The 21,495-nt window shown below is 35.9% G+C and overlaps 1 protein-coding gene across 1 annotated transcript; it reads right to left on the reverse strand.

Moving 5' to 3' along the window:
• Positions 1–1,508: 1,508 nt before the first annotated feature.
• LOC125250111 (tyrosine-protein kinase JAK1-like) lies at positions 1,509–21,461 on the reverse strand. Its single transcript, XM_048162505.1, has 24 exons — positions 21,303–21,461; positions 20,895–21,074; positions 20,687–20,810; positions 17,574–17,706; positions 17,331–17,482; positions 16,786–17,125; positions 16,464–16,664; positions 16,223–16,380; positions 14,254–14,368; positions 11,747–11,942; positions 11,243–11,349; positions 10,425–10,568; positions 10,259–10,346; positions 10,014–10,141; positions 9,551–9,686; positions 7,359–7,510; positions 7,048–7,207; positions 6,666–6,760; positions 5,756–5,939; positions 5,446–5,570; positions 3,344–3,516; positions 2,767–2,884; positions 2,237–2,347; positions 1,509–2,087 (listed from the first exon to the last, which is right to left on the reverse strand). Exons 2-24 carry the CDS (start codon positions 21,016–21,018, stop codon positions 1,980–1,982), a joined length of 3,372 nt encoding a protein of 1,123 aa, XP_048018462.1. The 5' UTR covers positions 21,019–21,074; positions 21,303–21,461; the 3' UTR covers positions 1,509–1,979.
• Positions 21,462–21,495: the final 34 nt, after the last annotated feature.

Consider the following 21,495-nt stretch of genomic DNA (forward strand, 5'->3'; position numbering starts at 1 on the left):
TATGACAATGGGCCACATTTACTAACAGCTTGCGCCAGCGCAAACCCTTTTTTTTGGCATTAAAAAACTACTGTCGGGATTTACTAAAGACACGCAGTGCAAAATTAGCTCTCAAAAGGTGTGGACTGAGTTGTTTTTGTGGCTGACCTTATTGCATATTATGCATTTGTAAGAGTTTCCCTTTCAGACGCAATATTTATGGGAGGAGAGTATTTAAATGAATCACGTAACGCAATTTACTAATGTTTGCGCTAGTCAATTTACTAGAATTTGTGGCATTATTTAACACCCAAAAAAAGCACGTCTTAATCCATTTTGCGATATGGCTGCAAATGTTGCTGCTAGGAGGAGACACCGCAGAGAACAGAGAGCACGTGGTAGAAAGGAGAAAATATTTTCCACTCGTATTAATTTCTTTGGAATGCCAGAGGAAGATGTTATCCGTATATTACGTAACAAGTTGTGCCTGTGTCGACCCACAACTGATGAGCATCAGCTCTACTTATTTGCACTGCGTTAGTCAATAAATTATTGACTGCATCTGTGTTCCTTAATTTGCACATCAGCTGTAGATCATGCGCAAAACTTGCCACTCCCATCAGAGCATTTGTGGAATTGTGCTCTCGCGATAATTTGCCCCGTTTAGTAAATAATAATTTTTTTTTTTCAAAATTATGACAGTTTATCTCATAGTTTTGAGTTTGATAAAGTCAAAATTGATAAAAAAAGAAAATTGAATTGAAGAAAATGTAGTCATAATTTTGACTGTCATATTGACTTTTTATGTAAAAATTACATAGTATCTCATCTCTATTTCTTTAATCTTATAGTTATGTGATTTTTTTTTTTTTTATGTCATAATCATGATTTATCAAAGCATGATTCTTATGTGGCTGAAATGGGTTTCCATACTCATGATGTCATCCGAAGGACTGTTTTTGCTAATTTTGTAGAATAGAAAGTAGTAAAGAACTGCACTCCATACAAACTGTTTCAACTTTATAGCTTATCGTCAATGCATGCTTTTATATAGTGGATATAATGAGCTTTACTTTTTAATATTGGAACACCTTTATAATACTGAACACCAGCTCAGTAAAATACTGTAAACATTAAGTTTTCGGTCATTATGTGCAGCCCTGTTCAGAAGCGTCCAAAGAAAGACACCCAAGTGAAGCACACCCGTGTGGAACGCATGAGAAGACTCTACATGCAGTGCAGAGCTCCAGGTGATTTTGGTCCTGTAGATCACTCTGTGTGTTCTTTCAGAGATCCCATCTCACCTCAGTTTCTGCTATGTGTATCCCACTAGAACTGCTGATCCCTCAGATACCTGGTCCTGCTCAGGGTTCAGATGGGCAGGAAAACTGGGAGCAAGAAATGGATGAACTGGTGAAATGGACCCACTCTCTCTCTTTGAAAGAATTGGATGACCTATGACCTCTAGCACAAATTTAGATAATATCAGGTGATCCTCTAAACACAAATCAGAAACTTTTAAACTTTGATTTAAGAGCATCATATTTTAGATATATTTATTTTAGCATATTTTACTGGATTTACAGTACAATATACTGAATGTCTATAGGACACATTTAACACCCAGTAACACTTTATTTAAAAAAAAATAGTAAAATGAAATGACAAGTATGACAGTATTCATCCACTCCCCATTCTACCTATCTGTCTGTCTGTGTCTTAGATATTCCAGTAAAATACAACAAATATGTCTCCTGTGATATTAAGGCACTTCTGCATTTTACCTTTCAAAAATAAATTTAGGTTAAGTGCTATGTGTAGGTTGTTGTGTTAACCAATAAGAATACACTGTATGAACAGAGTGTTTTGGAGGTAGCTGATTAACTAGCAATGATTTATGGAGAAAGTAACATGCATAATAGTTAATGCATAATAGAAGGTATAGAAAAATACAAAATGAATCTGAATTCTGTAGGTGAAACTGATGTGATGAAAGGAAGTTAGATGCTTTCTCTAGAGAGGAGAAACGTAAACTCTTCAATCAGGCTGCTGAAGTCCACTCTGTTTTCTGGGGCTTGACTCCAGCATTTATCCATCTGAGCGTACACCTGCAGCCACAGAGACATATATTGGAGAATCTAGCCATAATACAGTATAATATAATATCTGTACATTTTGTGCACAAATGCACCAAATAACAGCCCTTCCATAGACAAAAGTCCATGGGGGGCTGTTTCTCAGAGGTCAAGTATCTAACCATTTCAGGGCATGAATCTGGGCGTGGCATCCTCCAGCCTTTCTCAAGAGCTTCTACCAGTCTGGCCATAGTCATCTGCCCTTGAGACCGACCAATCATCTTCAGGAAAACCTATCGGAGACATATTTTCAGCAACATCAAAGACTGTAGATATACAAAGACGGTGCACACATATTACTATGAATGGGAGAAAGTGCAGCATTGCGGAATAAGTCCCGCCTTCTAAATAAAAAAAGCCAAACGCGGGTAAAGTCATTGCGTCACTCTGAGACGTGCACTTAGGACTGTACATGCACATTGGCTGGTCTAGCAAAAATATGTTTTTTAATGCTATTTGAGCATAAGAAACAACATTCATGGGACAGTTTATCTGCCCGGAGGAATTGCAAATATGGACAATGAGCGAACAGACTTTCCTTGAAAGGGACTTTGGCAACATATAATAACAGGAATCAGTGAATGGGCCACTGTGTTACCTGAAGTATTCAGTGAAGTTAATATCAGGTTTGTAATGGCCAGGGGCAGCTCACCTGTGGAGGGCTGCTCTCACGGTCACAGTAGGTCATTATTTCATAGAGGGTGACCCCAAATGACCAAACATCAGATGCCTTGTAGAACTTCCGATTAATCAGACACTCTGGAGCATACCTGCACAGACAGAGGACAATTAGTGTAAGGTAGCATCCGAATCAAGTTGAAATCATGGTTCTTGAGCAACAAATCACAATCCTAGAATGATTTCTGAAGGATCATGTGACATTGAAGACTGGAGTGATGATGCTGAAAATTCAGCTTTGCCATCACAGGAACAAATTACATTTTAAAATATGTTATATGTTTTTTGTTACTGTATTTTTGATCAAATAAATGCAGCCTGGGGAGCATAAGCATAATCATACAAAAAATCTTACTGACACCAAACCTTTGCATGGCACTGTATAAATCACTGGCTAATCTAAAAACTCTTCAGAAAACATTTCTCCTTTATATAAAATAATACAGTTATATAATATTCAACAAATTTAAAAACAAGAAGTTGACACAGCGATTTACATGATGATTAAAATATTTAAAGTCCAATCTAAGCAGAAATGGGTGCTGCTTTACCAGTACACAGGACTGTCCTGTTCTTCTGTCACTTTGTAATAATCCTTATCTTCTTTGATGCTCTTTGTCAGACCAAAATCCCCGATCTTCACAAGTGATTCATTCTCCACTAAGATGTTCCTCGCTGCTAGATCCCTGTGGATGTAGTTCTGAGATCCCAGGTATTCCATTCCCTGATGAACACACAGGAAACAGTCAATCCCACAGTATCTATACTGTACACCTGTAAACTAAAATTACAGTAGAAAGTGAAAATGTAAAATTAAAAGCTAAATAAAAATATTAATAAATACTATAATAATACTATAAATAATACTGACTGGGAACTAAAATGTGATCTTAAAAAATCTATGTTCTATGAATTCTATAAAAACATTTCCAAATATATTTATAAAAATTCCAGTAAGAATCCTGTATATTCAACTAGGGAAGTTTAACAGTACACAATATTTAAACTACCATCTTTCTAGTCAGCAGTGTGACAGATCACTTGACAGATGTACAGTAACGGAGTGATCGCTGCTGATGTGTGGCAAATTTGGACACTTAAGTCACAATTAAATATGTCAATGTAATTGCATTGGATCCAAAATATCAAACTAAGTGGCATCTGAAAGCTTGTTTAATGTATTAAAACACACACACACAAACATATAAACAAACAAACAAAAACAAAAAAAAACGGTATGTAATCAGATTTTTTTTTTTGATGTAATGAGTAAAGCATTACTTTATAAATGTACACAAATATTTCAGTTACTTTTATTATATATATATATATATATATATATATATATATATATATACACACACACGTTAATTTTCAGTTTAATTAATTTGCTTAAACACCTGAATTAAAATTCTCTCTCTTCTCCACAAAACAGTCAGTTAGCTCTAGGGGTCCGGAAATATTCTAAGTTGTCAGAATATAATAATATAATGTGTTTTTAAAAGAAAATGAAGGTGTATGTTAAATAGGCTATGCTGTTGAATGCATTACTGTGTTAAACACTTGCAAAAATGAGAGTCTCACTTTACTCTCAAAAAGTAACGCAAAAGTAACATAATATTTAACATAAAAAGTAACTAATTAGTACGCAATATTTTAAAGGCATTACTTAAAGCGGTCATGAACTGAGAAATCAAATTTTCCTTGAGATTTTGATAAGAGGTCATTGTACTATAAGAATATCCTGCAAGTTTTAGAACTGAAAACTTCCTTGCTAGTCCAATAAAAGCTTTAATTGACACCAGGCCCAGTGAATGACTAATCCTGGAATGTGCCTATCTATGATAAAGATAGGTGAAACACCGCCTCCACAGAAGAAATCATGCCTACTTCATCATTGCACCATTAGCCCTGCCCACTGGCATGTTAGTGAGATGAGGAGGAGAGAATAGCGATATAGGACAAAAATAACATTACCTTTCAAAAGATCCTAATGCTGGGAATATGTTTTTTTATTTTTAACAATGTGAATGTCTCAGTTAAGCTTTATTTCCATTCGGTATTTCACTGTGGATTCTTTGGTAAATCAATCACATTTCGGCGCAGGCTTTGCAAACAGACTTTTACGATATGGAACCGACAGTAATGCAACAACATGTAAGTAACTGAGTTACTCCTACTGTTCTAAGGCCTGATTTGATATGTAATGATTCAATGACGAATCTCTTAGTTATATCGCGTTTGCGCTGTTAGTGACAATGAAAGCATTTTTTAGTGTACAGAAATTGAGTTGCAATGACGAGATCACTGCTTTCATGCGCTTAACAACATGTCTGCGATCGGCTACAATGTTCATCACTGCAACCTTTCATGCCACAACCTAAATATAATGCCATAGATCAAAATGTAATGTAGCACTTTTCACAATTAGTTAACCTTGAGAGCTGTAATAGTCAAAACATGCTAAAAGAAAGAGTAATAAGTTGGCTATTTCAAATGGAAAGATGTTAACCAATTACAGCAGTGGGCGTTTACACTGAGGTTGCACAGCAGACACACCCTTCAAAAACATCATTGTATATTTCATTGGCTGTTGCATCGCGACACGTGACACCACAGGATATCGAGTCAGCCTATATGTTGCCTATATTACCTGACATATCTGAAGAGCATAAAGCAGCAGTCTCTTTTGTTCAGTGTTGGATTTGTTACGGGGCAGGTATTCTTTCAGACTGCCAGCGGGCAAATACTCCATAATGAGCTTGATGTTCATTCCTCCTGAGTGACACACATTCACCGCAAGCAATAAGTAATACAGTCAATGTATATATAACGGGACTATATGATCTTTTTTTTAACTCTTTTTGTTAAAATGAGGTATATAATCTTATTCATGAAGGTGTAAGCCATGAAGAATAAATACAAATGTGAATACTGTGTGTGAAGATGTGTTTACGACTTGCCTTCTTCATTGCAGATGCCTTTGTATTTAACGATATTCTCATGGAAGAGGTTTCTGATGGTGTTGATCTCTCTCCTCAGGTTGCTGCTCTCATTCTCTGTTTTCAGAGATTTGACAGCCACCAGCTCACCAGTCTGATCTCCATTAGGATCATACATACAAAGTTCCACCATCCCAAAGTTACCCTGGACAAGATAAAGATATTTATAAATATCTATATATAGAAAGATTTATAAAGAACAATATAAACAGCTAATGAATCAAGGACACATTAATCCAAAGGGATTATGCGATTTAAGAGGGATCTCATGGTGAATGGATCAAGTGTGAAATTGGTTTAACTTGGTCCAGATTTCCAATTAGAATCCCTTGTTCAAATTTCTAAAAGGAATTTATATAGCATTCCTATAAAAAAAAAAAAATCTATAACTTCCATATTATACTAATTTGAAATTTCATTAAATAGTGGTAATGATAATAGTCTCATTAGGAACAACAATGTTAACTAAAACTATTAAAAATAATATCTGTTAATTGAAATAAAGCTGAAATAAAATAAAATATAAATATTAGATAAAGAAAATTATTTTGATAAACATTAAAAATATTGTCTTAGCAGTTACATGAAATAAAATAAGTTGAAGTACTAAAATTACTACGACTGAAATAAAATATAAATTCAAGATAAATAGAAATGTTAAAAAACAAATGACAAACACATAACAAAATTACAAAAACTTAAACTAAGATTAAAATAAAAAATATATATATAAAAATAAAAGTGAATTCAAAATAACAAATACTATTCTATATTATATAAATACTAAAATAACACTGAATTAAAATGTGTTCTAAAAACTCTGTTCTAGAATCCTGTACGTTTTTTTTTTTTTAAACTAAAAGTCCAGTACCTCTCCAAGTTTTCTGATTTTTTTGAGGAATCTCCTCTTGAAATCTGCAGGATCAGTCTCCTGTGGAGGAATTTCCCCTGATATAATGGGAAGTTCTGTAGATAAAAAATTAAACAAAAAAAATACATTAAATTCAGTATAACAAATACTACCATGATGTATACTTCCAATCGTATTTTAAAATTTAAATAATACCACCTTTTAAATAACAATTTTTTAAGGAGGGTCAAGACTATAAATTTTTTTTTTTTTTTTTTTTGGTTTTTTTTTTTTTTTGGTTTTGGGGTGAAATATTAAATCTTTTGATGCACTTGATGACAACATTTTTTTTTTTTCCTTAAAAAACAGTATTAGTCATAGTATGATATTATGTGACAGATACCCTTCTCACGTTGCTCTTTGATGCGGCCCAGCTCTCTCACTATGGCTCTGAAAAACGGTCTCTTCCGGGGGTCATAGTTCATGCACTGGGAGATCAGATCAGCCAGTTCACTGATGCTGGGAGTGACCAGAGTACCGCACACCTCGTAGAATCGCTCTTTCTATTTATGTACACACAGATGTTAGATTAAAAACATAGTTTAAGAAGCAAATGACAATACATGGTTTTCAATTACAATAAAACAACAGCTGCTTTGGTCAAGTCTAAATGTAGAAACAAATTATATATGTCATCAAGGAAGTATCAAGCACCTCTGAGAGTTTCTTTTCAGACAGGGGCACCTCGCCATTGTAGCAGATCTCCCACAGCGTGGTCCCAAACCCCCACTTGTCTGCTGCAACGCTTAATGCTTTGGGGTTATTAACACACTCTGGAGCGATCCAGGGGATCCTTTCAATACACTCTGTTCACGGGCACAACGCGCAACAAACAACAAATTTGATATTTAGAAGTTTTTTATTTTTCTTCTCACCAACATTTAGATATTTAAATTGAATAAAACATCACCAATAAAAAGAACTAGCTAAGCTAGCAGATCACCTTAAAGGGTTAGTTCACCCAAAAATGAAAAACTTATCATTTACTCGCCCTCATGACGAACCAAACCCATAAGACTTTCATTCATCTTTGAAACACAAAGGACATTTTTAATGAAACCTGAGAAATTTCTGTCCCTCCATTGACGGTCAACACAACTACTGATTTGATGCTTCAGAAAGTTCAAAAAAAGAATCCATATGAATCAGCGGTTTAGTCCAAATTTTCTGAAGAGACGCGATCGCTTTATATGATGAACAGACTGAAATAAAGCTTTTATTCACATATAAATATAGATCACCGAACATAAACAGAAGCTCAACTGTACTTGATTGACATGCAAGAACAAACCTCAATGGTTCTTGCAGAAGCTCAAACATGCTTCCTAACACACGAGAAATGAACCTCATCGATTCTTGCGAAAGCTCAAACTTGCTGTGTAACACACAAGAAATGAACCTCATTGGTTCTTGCGAAAGCTCAAACTTGCTGCGTAACACTCAAGAAATGAACCTCATTGGTTCTTGCGAAAGCTCAAACTTGCTGCGTAACACTCAAGAAATGAACCTCATTCGTGTGTGTGGAAGCTCAAATAAACTGCATAACACTAAAATTAAGCTAATTGGTTCTCACATGTCAAGAAAGCCTGCTTGATCTTCCGTTTTTTGAATGTTTATATGTGAATAAAAGCCTAAATTAAAGTTATTCATCATATAAAGCAATCATGTCTTCAGAAAATTTGGACTAATCCGCTCAATTGGTATGTATTAGTTAAACAATCTCTTATTAACTTTTTGAAGCATCAAAGTGGTAGTTGCATAGATTGTCAACTGAGGGACAGAAAACTCTCAGATTTCATTTAAAATATCTTAATTTGTGCTTCAAAGATAAAGGAAAGTCTTATGGGTTTGGAACGACATGAGGGTGAGTAATTGATGACCAATTTTTCAATTTTGGGGTGAACTAACCCTTTAAAACTCTATAGATATTGCTGTCAGTTTGTTCTGCCGTTAACACTTTCTCCGACAAGTGGATGCAATGAGACTTGTTTGTTCATGTAATGTTTGGCATAAAGCCTATGGGCTCTGTCAGAAACTGTCAATGACACTTAGTCAACACTAATACACAGATTTACCTTTCCCTTGCTACAATGACATTACAAAACATAGTGAAGTTGACAAGTCAAAATATATTCAGATGTGTAAATATATTGCTACTATATTGTTCTTTTAAACACTTTAACACTGTTGCTTGCTTAGTTTCTTTTTCTGTCATGTGACAAAAAAGACCTTTTCTGTTTCTTTTTCTGTAGGCACACTACCATTCAAAAGTTGGGGGTCAGTAAGTTTGGGGTTTCTTTAAAGAAATCAAAACATTTATTCAGCAAGGACCCATTGAATTGATTGAAAAGTGACGGTAAAAAATGATTTCAAAGAAATGCTTTTCTTTCAAACTTTCTATTCATCAGGGAATCCTGAAAAAAATCACATTTCTCACAAAAATTGTAAATATTTTAATGATGCTGAAAATTCAGCTTTATCATCACAGGAATAATGTTACATTTTAATACATTAAAATAGAGAAGTTATTTTAAAATGTAATAATATTTTAGTATATTACTGTTTTTATTGTATTTTTATATAATAGATGCAGTCTTGGAGAGCATTAGAAAAAAAAAAACCTGACCACTTACTGACCACAAATTTTTGAACAGTAGTTCAAGCGCCGCCACAGTGAGTTCTCATTGGTGTATATTAACATTAAATATGTTCTGACTGGATGTGATTTTGTCACACCAAGCAGCATTTCAGTATTAGTGAAACTGAAAAATAAATTGTCAACGACACTTGTTTGGTGTAACGGTATACAGAGCCTCTATGGATAAGCGTGTATGAGCATTTGTTACCCCTTCGGCTGAGCACAGAAATGGACAATCCAGGATCGCTCAGTTTAATGAAAGGACCACCCTGTCCTTCCAGACCATCCAGCTTCAACAGGATGTTTTTAGCGCAGACATAGCCGTGGACAAGCTTATTATCCTCCTGAAAGAGAGAAAATAAGTAAAATGTCTAGGTGGATAAACTGTCCAGGCTAAAATTTATTTATAAACAGTGTGGCCTAATCTTGCTTTATTGTTTCTTTGAAAAAAAAATAAAAAATTAAAATGAAAACTGAAAATATAAAGCTAATACAATATATAAATAATTCTAAAATAACACTGACTGGGAATTAAAAATTAAAAAATTTTCTATTTATATTTAAGACGTGTGCACCTTAGATATACAATTAGAATTACCCATAACTTTTAAATATTTCACAGAATGTAAACAAGGGTGAAACAAGGTCAAGTTCAAACTTAAATAATGTACCAAATAACTCAGGACACTGGAAAGCTGCTCCGCAACCTGGAACTTCCAGGAGGGTGTGAGATCAGAGCGATGGTTTCTCATGAACAGATCCAGAGGGCCGTGCTGAACAAACTCCTCCACCATAATGACTGGCAGAACAACAGTAATGAGACATGAGATCATCTGCAGTAAAAGGCTGACCTATTCCTTTAACTTTAAAAATACAAATAAGTATTGTTGCATTTTTGTCAAGTGGAGCTACTTACTGTCCATGCTGTGCATGCATATGCCATACATCAGAGCCATGTGTTTATGGGATATCTTTTGCATTACACTGACTGTGTCCAGGAAGGCCTAAGAGAAGTAGAGCAGTATTTGTCAAAGCAATTACTCGTTATTTACTCATGTATCAAAAGATGGGTTGCTACTTACAGAAATGTAATTGTGTCCTGCTCCCAGAATTTTCAGAACCACATCCACCACCTCATGGCCTGGAAAACCCTCATCATCCTCATTTCTCAACTTCAGCTTCCCAGCATAGATGTTTGTGTGAGTGCCTTGACCCAGGTGTTTCTCCTGTTTTACAAGCATCAGCTTCATAAGACGGACCATTTTTTCTATTTCTATGCTCCACATCAATTTTTGTCTAGTTGTCCCTGCTGGAAAATCCAACCTAAACCTGGTCTATCCAGCTTCAAGACTGCAAAACTTTCTTAATCAGTATTTTTCTTGATTAAATTGATATGTACTGTAAAGCAAGACCATAAAACTTGCTTTCAGAGAATACATTTTAAATGTATTTTTTCTGTTTTTAAACATAAATCTCACTAACATGTCTTAGATTTATGCTTAACTCATGTCTTATTATTTTAGACAATTTTTTTATTTTTTATTTTTTCCCAAGAAAATGTTATTTTGTTTTAAGGGTGTTAAGATTTTTACTAGAAACCAAGACAAAAATACTAGATACCGTAAAGTCACCATGAAATCAAAATAGACAATTCTTATTTTTTATAAAATATTCCAGTATATATAAATTATAAAATAGACTCTTTAATCAAAATTGATGTTTTGCTGCTTTTTTTCTTTAGCAGTGCAACATAATGGCTGCCACAGCTGCCCACTTTGGTCAGATCTTGCAGCAGGACACAAGAAATAACTTCTCACTATAAGAAAATGTGTTTGTTTTCTAGTAAACAGATTTAACTTTATTTATGTCATGCACATAATAAAAGTTTTTGATGTCCAACCTGGGTAATTTCCTCTCTGAGGATCTTATGGAAGATTGTAGGATGATTATAGGAAGAGCGTGATGATGCTGAATCTTTTCTGGTCATCAAGACGAGGTTGGATTGCTCTGTGAAGCAGCAAATTGAAGATTATTCATGTTTCTGCCATCTTTTAAGACAGCATGATTTTAGTCACCCTGTTAAGAACAGTTACTTCTGATTTTGACATTTGATTCGTTCTCAGAAGAAAACTCAAGACTACAATCATAATGTTTTGGGGGAATTCAGAAACAGTGCTTACTGATATAGAGAATAACTCCCTTTGAAATGGACTTTGTAACTTTGCAGAACTTTTTCCTTCTCTAACATCAATATTACTCACTAAAGAAAGTTGAAAATGTAAGAAACGAGTAATAGGTTTTCTGTAAATGATTTCATTAAGAAGACAAACATTATAAATCTCTGACTTCTGCAATACTTCTGAATTCTTCTCAAAATATCACTGTTGGAGAGAAGCTCCAGTACCTCTTGGTTGGGGTGGGCAGCCACGCTCAAGTTTTAAGCTGGTGTGGTCTGTTGTGAGATACTGGCAAGACAGGTGGTCCGTAAGCTCTCTCAGAGTGGGTTTCAGAATATCTGTCCCAGTCAGGAGGTAGCCCTGTGCGCTCACTTCAATCTGGAAGTTCTTGAAGGATTTGGTGATGCCGCCATGACAATCCCTCTAGAAGAAAATTTTTGATTGATTGAAGATTTGATTGATTTAGTTATTCTGAGGGAAACATGGAAAATTGTGACATTTCCCCCTAAAGTTCAACAGATTATTGTGCAGACTTATTTTCATATAACATATGTTCTTTAAAGGCCAATTCACACTGCACTGACAGACACAGACTAATGGCAACAGTCACCAGATTACAGTGCATCATTCCAAGACAGACAAACGCCAATTCAGCATGTTCAGTCGGCGAAAACAAGCTCTGACAGATGCCAACAGACACCGACAGGGGTAAGACACTGATCTGACAAAACCCAATGCAGCCATTTGTTGGTGCAGTGTGAATTGGCCTTTATTCTATATTTTCTTGAGATACTCAACTTTTACTGAAAGCTCTTTTTTCACCAGTAGCATGTACAGTAACTGTGTATACTAGGCTTGCTGCGATAGTCTGTGTTACTGGGGTTACCGGTTACATCACTTGCCCGCCGCGGCACCGCCCCCACCGTCGTTTTGATTTTTTATAGTAGTAAAATCATTTAGTTCAGTTAAAGAACAGAAACTACTATTAAAGGATTAGTTCACTTTTAAATAAAATGTTCCTGATAATTTACTCACCCCCATGTCATCCAAGATGTTCATGTCTTTCTTTCGTCAGTCGAAAAGAAATTAAGGTTTTTGATGAAAACATTCCAGGATTACTCTCCTTATAGTGGACTTCAATGGCCTCCAAACGGTTGAAGGTCAAAATTACAGTTTCAGTGCAGCTTCAAAGGGCTTTAAACAAGGAATAAGGGTCTTATCTAGGGAAACGATCTGTCATTTTCGAAAAAAATGTAAATGTATATGCTTTATATAAACAAATGATCGCCTTTGTAAGTGCTTCCGCCAAAACCGCATTTCCGTATTCTTCAAAAAAAAGTTTACGCTGTATGTCCTACGCCTTCCCTATTCTACTTACGGAATGAACGCAGCGCCAGTTAAATTTTTTCCGTAAGTAGAATAGGGACGGCGTAGGACATACAGCGTAAACTTTTTGAAGAATATGGAAAGCGGAAGTACTTACAAAGGCGATCATTTGTTTATATAAAGCATATACATTTACATTTTTTTCGAAAATGGCCGATCGTTTCGTTCGATCGTTAAAGCCCTTTGAAGCTGCACTGAAACTGTAATTTAGACCTTCAACCGTTTGGAGGCCATTGAAGTCCACTATAAGTAGAATAATCCTGGAATTTTTCATCAAAAACCTTAATTTCTTTTCGAGTGAAGAAAGAAAGACATGAACATCTTGGATGACATGGGAGTGAGTCAAGAAAATTTCATTTGAAAGTGGACTAATCCTTTAAAGACTGAATGTGTCTGCTCAATGCAGCGTGATCCGAATGATCACGCAAGCAAGTTGCAGCACAAATCAGCAGCAGGAGTCAGATTTCATTTATCATGAGAGTGAGGAGCTGACTGACAAGACGATGGCGGAAGATTTGGTTTCAAAGCAAAATGTAAAAGCACCTATTTAAGGGAGTTTTATACTTGTACGTGAAACGTAGCACAAGGTGCACTTCATTGAAAATGTATAGGTGCTGCTATTGAGCCATTTTGCCCCGCCCAATTAACCCATAACAGATGTAAATTTTCACCACTTCTGATGCGTGTGCAAAGTTTCATACGTTTGCGAGGATGTGTAGGCCCTCAAAAATACAATTCATTTTGGAGAAGAAGAAGAAGAAGAATTAAAGCCGCAAGCAGCGATGAAAGTGCCCTCGCACCCAGGCTCACCGCCACCCGTTGGCCTTAGGAAAACAGTGAACAGTTGACAACATGCATGCAAGCGACTACTGTAAATACAGGAGAATTATGGCAAAGTCATTTCAAAGTGCCACACTTCCTGCTGCCAACCGGTGGAGCTTTGACCGTAACTGAATATTGCCATGTAGATGTCTTATCAGTACAAACATCATTGTATTGTTTTGTTGCTGTGTTTTTCATTAAGAATAATAATGAACCCACCATTCAAGCAATTGCTGCCCCCGAACTGGCGCTAATGGAAAAATGGGTAAAATGCGCATGGCCAAACCAGCATTCATAATGCTATGTGTCCACTGGTGCGGAGCAGAGCGAGCATTTTCAGTTAATTCAAGGAAGTGACGACAATGTCATCCACCCCTGCCCCCTCTCAAAGGCAAAATACAATAGAAGGAAAAACTACAATGTCACCCACCCCCACCCCCTCTCGATGAAACCGGTTTTACCAGTGTTGTCACGCGTCGATTAACCGGTGGGAAAATTTCCTCACCATCACATCCCTAGTGTATACCTCTTTGCATATGACAGTCAGGAAAATTTGATCGTAGTCATGAGTGCTCCAGCGCAGCAGGTACATGCCCTCTTCATAACCTTCCTGCTTGAGTTTATGGCTGGCATATTCATTACTGAGGGGTACAAAAGAGATACCATTACATCAGTTGTCCAAAGACATTATTGTCTATCATTTGGTTATTGGTTACATTAGACAATTGTAGATGCTGATAAAACATACTGAGCAATTTAAAGGGTTAGTTCACCCAAAAATGGAAATTATGTCATTAATGACTCACCCTCATGTCGTTCCAAACCCGTAAGACCTCCGTTCATCTTCGGAACACAGTTTAAGATATTTTAGATTTAGTCCGAGAGCTTTCTGTCCCTCCATTGAAAATGTATGTACGGTATAATGTCCATGTCCAGAAAGGTAATAAAAACATCATCAAAGTAGTCCATGTGACATGCTTCTTCTTCTTTCCTGTTTTACGGCGGTTGGCATCCAGTTTCTGCTCCGGACAGTGACACGATTAGGACATCCGCGACATGCACACCTACGCACCATTTTAAAAAATATAGCAATACCAAAATACAAACAATGTAGAATAACTTGAATACAGCGTACGTCTCCCTCAGACTGTAAACAAAGCTCGGGCGCACTAGATAACACGTCAGCAGCGTCACTGTCCGGAGCAGAAGGGGGCGGTAATGCACCAATAAGCTGGATGCCAACCGCCGTAGAAGAAGAAGAAGCAGCGTCACTGTGGAGTGAAAGCGGATATACAACAGACCCGGAAGAGAAGACAATGCTGAATAAAATCGTAATTTTTGTTATTTTTGGACCAAAATGTATTTTAGATGCTTCAAAAACTTCTAACTGACCCTCTGATGTCACATGGACTACTTTGATAACGTTTTTATTACCTTTCTGGACATGGACAGTATACCGCACATACATTTTCAATGGAGGGACAGAAAGCTCTCGGACTAAATCTAAAATATCTTAAACTGTGTTCCGAAGATAAGCGGAGGTCTTACGGGTTTGGAATGACATGAGGGTGACCCTTTAATTAGAACTATAGACCTAATTCAGAGCAGCACCATGGCAGGTATGAAAGTGAGGCTGTGAGGGATAGACTTACTGTGTTTTTAATGGCATCTGCTTTAAAAAGCTGTATAAAGCTCCTTGATCACTTATAATTTTCCAAAGTTCATACTGACTGAAGTTTTTTCTGTATTGAAATTTCTTGGAAAGATATTTTTGCAGTGTTTTGTCAATCCAAAAACACATTCAATAAAAGGACAACCCTCTGAAGAGATGTATGTCTATCCCGCACAGCCTCGCTTTCAGTCCTGTCAAAGATGGCGCTGCTGTGAATAAGGTCTGTAGAATGTTATATGAATTATGGGATGAATTAAAGTTTAATTATTACACTACCATTGAAGTGTTTGAGGGCAGTAATATTTTTTAATGTTTTTGAAAGTCTCTTATGCTAAAAAAAAAAAAATAGAGTACAAAAAGTAATATTGTGAAATATTATTACAACATATTACTACTTTTATTATTGTTACAAAATAACTGTTTTAAAAATGAAAATGTTTAAAAATGTTTTTTTTCTGTGAATTTTCAGCATCATTTCAGTCTTCAGTGTCACATGATCCTTCAGAAATCATTCTAATATGATGATTTGGTGCTCAAGAAACATTTCTTAATATTATCAAGGTTGAAAACAGTTGTGCTGCATAATATTTTTGAGGAAACGCTGATACATTTTGCATGGTTCTTAGTTAAAGATAAAAGCATTTATATGAAACAAAGCTTTTGTAACATTACAAATGTATTTACTGTCACTTTACTATTTACTTTAAAACATTTCTTTTTGTGTTTTACAGAAGAAAGAAAGTTTTGGAAGATTTGAAACAACATGAGTTAATTTTTGAGTGTGATATTCCTTTAAACAGGATGAGTGAATGTAGGTACTAACTTGATTGGACCATGGCAGCCCTCTCGTAGGTTAATTTCCAATGAGACAGGAGCCACATCCCTGCAAAGGAAATGATGTGCATCTACTGTGAGCCTAAAATATCCATCTATAAGACTGGCAAAGGACAGCGCCTCCTCATGGGATGCCAATGTCAGCTCCTGTAGAAAATCAAGAAAATAAAACAAGGTTATACTAAAATGAACCAAAATTGACAGATTACAGATCTCACAGTGAGCCTCACCATGCTTTTATTGTCCTGTTTGTGGATGGTAACCACGGAGAATTTGATGACAAGGTGCGTTATCTCATTAAAGTCTGAAAAGTGTGTCCATCTATCCTCTCCTGGATAATATGATGCTTCTTTACTCTTAGGCTTCTTTTGTTTCTTACTGTCTCTCTTTGATTCATGTCTCTCCTGGTTGGTACACAGATCTGAACAGGTCTTGGAAACAAATATCTGACATTAGAAACGGTCAAAATAGATATATTATTACTATTTAATGGATATATTATGAATACAGTTTATTAATATGTGGATATTATTTGTACTACAGCCTTCTTACCGCAGAGGGGACTTTAAACCAGTGAATGCCAGAGGTGCCAGACACCAGGATCTTGTAGTCAACATCAGCAGCACAGCTGGAGTCTGTGAGCATTTGCTCATTCTCATGTATGATAAGGGAAGAGGGTTCAAACACCTCCTGGCCAAAGTGTTTCGTTAGAGTTTCTAAAGTGGACATATACTTGACCTTCAGGTCATGTGTGCTGATCTTGTTGCCTTGCACAGTATTCCTGGTGAATTCCTCAAGGAACACTTTAAAGACGTTGGAGATGCGTAAACGTGTGAGAATGTTCCTGTGACGTATGGCCTGGCGAAGGACCCAGGGGATGTAATTCTTGTAACTGACAAAGATAAAGCATAACAATGAAAGTTACAGGGACTTTAATAGTTATATAATGGCGCAACATAATGACTACGTAACGGTAACGTTGCTTCTTAGATCACATGGTGTTGAAATTTCTCAGGGAAAACACAGATCATGCAATTATGCAATTATATTTTTGAAATATATTTCAAAATATATTTTCAGAAAAAAGAAGTTCTTACTCAAATTCACTGACAGGAAGATTTTTTTCAATGGCATCATGGGAGATGGCCATCACAGCCATACCCAAACACTCATTTTCTATCTGCTGGATGTCACTCTCATCACGGGCACAACGCAGCGGTGCTAGACCGCTCTGAAAGTCACTCTGACTCTGCCAAACATAAACACACATAGATATGAGCAGCCACAACTTTCTTGAACAACATGTCCTTTAACATTGTCCAATGTTCTTGTCACTGTACCTGTGCGTAAAGGTAGGTTAGTGAAGCTACATCCAGCACAGCTGCGCCCGTAGACCCTGTCCCTCGTTTGAGAGAGTGTCTGCACACTGGAGGAGAAGTCTTGCTGTTCCCATGCCAGTTTGTAAAATAAAACCTGCAAAGGTGATTATAATGTAAATATGTAAAAGTTAAAATATCTGTTCACTGTTTCCCATTAATTGCCTAGACTCTGACGGCCTGCCATAGCATTTGGGAACACAGCACATGCATTATTTTATAATAAATGTCATAAATATGACATTAAAATATGACATGAGATACTATGAGATAAAAAAGTTGTAAATTATGACATTCTAGTCATAATCATGACATGACATTGAATTTTTTAATCTAAATAGGAGTAAAACAGAGATCATTGTGTTTGGCTCTTCTGAAGTCCCAAACATTTCTCATGGAAATTCTGGTGTTTTATCCTCTTCAGTTAAATCAGGTGTAAAAACCTTGGGCGTCTTTATCGATAGGCAAATAAATTTAGTTGTCAAATCAAGTTTTTACCAGTCAAAGACCTTCCTTTCTTTTAAGCACTTTGAAATTGCAATTCATGCTTTTATTTCTTCTAGAATTGATTATTGTAACTCCCTGTATTTGGGAATAAACAGTTCTTTAATATCTAGATTACAAATGGTCCAAAATGCAGCTGCACATCTTTTAACCGGTGTTCGTAAATACGAAAATATTGCTCCTGTGTTAAAGGTGCCCTAGATTATGTTTTTAAAAGATGTAATATACGTCTAAGGTGTCCCCTGAATGTGTCTGTGAAGTTTCAGCTCAAAATACCCCATAGATTTTTTTTTATACATTTTTTTAACTGCCTATTTTGGGGCATCATTATAAACGCGCCGATTTATGCTGTGGCCCCTTTAAATCCCGTGCTCTCCGCCCACAGAGCTCGCGCTTGCCTTAAACAGTGCCGTAACAAAGTTTACACAGCTAATATAACCCTCAAAATGGATCTTTACAAAGTGTTTGTCATGCATGTGTCGGATTATGTGAGTATTGTATACTGTTATATTGTTTACATTGATTCTGAATGAGTTTGAGGCTGTGCTGCATGGCTAAAGCTAACATTACACACTTTTGGAGAGATTTATAAAGAATGAAGTTGTGTTTATGCATTATACAGACTGCAAGTGTTTAAAAATGAAAATAGCGACGGCTCTTGTCTCCGTGAATACAGTAAGAAACGATGGTAACTTTAACCACATTTAACAGTACATTAGCAACATGCTAACGAAACATTTAGAAAGACAATTTACAAATATCACTAAAAATATCATGATATCATGGATCATGTCAGTTATTATTGCTCCATCTGCCATTTTTCGCTGTTGTTCTTGCTTGCTTACCTAGTCTGTTGATTCAGACGTTGATCCAGACGTTTTGCCCTTGTCTAATGCCTTTTATAATGATAATGTTGGGACCGTGGGCTGGCATATGCAAATATTGGGGGCGTACACCCCGACTGTTACGTTGAGATTCGCCTGTTCTTTGGAGGTCTTTTAAACAAATGAGATTTATATAAGAAGGAGGAAACAATGGAGTTTGAGACTCACTGTATGTCATTTCCATGTACTGAACTCTTGTTATTTAACTATGACAAGATAAATTAAATTTTTCATTCGAGGGCACCTTTAATGTCTTTACATTGGCCAGTACGCTTTAGATTTGATTTTAAAGTGCTTTTGCTTGTTTTTAAATGTTTAAATGGCCACGTTCCCCTTTACCTCTCAGATCTGTTGTGTGAATATCGTCCGGAAAGAACTCTTAGGTCTGCCAACCAGAGTCTGTTAACTGTTCTTAAATTAAAATCTAGCGGTGATCGAGCTTTCGCCATAGCCGCACCTAAACTTTGGAACACGTTACCGATCCATATTAGAACTGCACCAACATTACATATTTTCAAATCAAAGTTAAAAAATTATTTTTTCACTAAGGCCCATGACTTGTGATGTTGTTTGTTTTCTGATGTTTGATTGGTTTGTATACATGTTTTTGTAAGTCCTTTACATCATTGTACAGCACATTGGTCAAATGTAGTTGTTTTTAATTGTGCTTTATAAATAAATTGAGACTTGAGATAATATGTCAGTTATGAGATAATTCGAAAAATTGTGGTGTCACAATTATGGCATACTAAATCATAATTATGAGATTAAAATGTTGAAATTATGAGATAAAGTCAAAATTAGGTCTTTCTGTGTCATATTATTATTAGATGGAAAGTCAAAATTTTGACATAAAACATCAGTATTGTCATTACTGTAATGTAAAGTCAAATAATATATGTACTGAACTGAAATATTTGGTAACACTTTATTTTAGGGTCTTTTAACTAATTGCTTATTAGCATACATATTACTAGAATACTGGATATTTATTAGTACTTATTAAGCACATATTAATGCCTTTCTGCATGACCTTATTCTACATTCTTAATCCTACCCAATACCTAAACTTAAAGAGATAGTTCACCCAAAAATAAAAATTCTGTCATCATTTACTAACCCTCAGGTTGTTCCAAACCTGTATAAATTTCTTTGTTCTGTTGAACACAAAGGAAGAGATTTTGAAGAATGTGAGAAACTGGGGCACCATTGACTTCCATAGTATTTTTTTTTTTTCCTACTAAGGAAGTCAATTTTGCCCCAAAACAGCCTGGTTACAAACTTTCTTCAAAATATCTTCCTTTGTGTTCAGCAGAAGAACAAAGAAATTAATACAGATTCGGAAAAACTTGGGGGTGAGTAAATGATGACAGAATTTTCATTTTTGGGTGAACTATCCCTTTAACAACTACCTTACTAACTATTAATAAGCAGTAAATTAGAAGTTTATTGAGCGAAAAAAGTCACAGTTAATAGTTTTTATGTGTTCCCTATACTAAAGTGTTACCAAACATTTATTACTGAAATATTTATTTTACATTTACATTTATTTTACAGTGCATTTGTTTTACAATCCTAGAGGGACAGAGGTCCAACCCCCCACTGTAGTCTAACAAAATCCTATGGGAAACACTGCTGTACCAAACTGGGAAGGAAAAATAGATGCGAAAAGACTAAGAACAGGAATACCTCATGCGATAGAAAAGCTTCAGTCTTGTCGTCTCATCAATATTGAAGGAGTAATTGGGTGGATACCAGACCCTGCTAAATTCATCATACAGGGCAAACAAACTGCTACACAGAGGAGAAATACCTGTAATGATGAGACAACAATAGTTTTGTCTTGTTTGTCTGTCATAATACAATGTTAATCTTGTGCAATAGCAGAAAAACTTACCCAACTTCTTGGCAGCTTCAACACACAGTTCCTCTGCTGTGAAAGTTCCCGAGAGATGAATAATCTGGTGTGTCTCTGGCAGGTAAAAATGGATCTCGAGCCCTTGTAATATCACTGAGGCCATGATTGACTACTTCTCAGCACTATACAGTGCTGGGCGTTTTCCATTCCAACAATTTCCTATAAATTACAGAACGCTTTAGTCAAAAGATATTCTGTCATCATATAACAACATATCCTCTTTGAAATACGAACACCTGGCGTCATTGAAGGCAGTTTAATAAAAACTGAAAGTGTAAGAAAACGCTCAATTCACAACTACCACACTTCTCTCTTATTTTCTGAATGTCATTCGAAGTCAAATGAACTTATAAATTATGTAAATCATGTAAATGTATTTTACGTTACCGTTCAATGCGAAAGATCATCTGATTCAGAGCGAGATTGGCTTCCGAAGAAACTGATGAGGAGTTTCTGATAAACTACGTGACACTCAAGCTGATCCTGATTGGCTGCTTGACGTTTCCCTCACTTGACGTCAATTTTATTTAACCCTAAATTCAATAGAGTTTTTGTCACTGTAACTCTGATCATGGTTTGG

The sequence above is a fragment of the Megalobrama amblycephala genome, linkage group LG17, assembly GCF_018812025.1.
Source record: "Megalobrama amblycephala isolate DHTTF-2021 linkage group LG17, ASM1881202v1, whole genome shotgun sequence".
Taxonomy (NCBI): Eukaryota; Metazoa; Chordata; class Actinopteri; order Cypriniformes; family Xenocyprididae; genus Megalobrama; species Megalobrama amblycephala.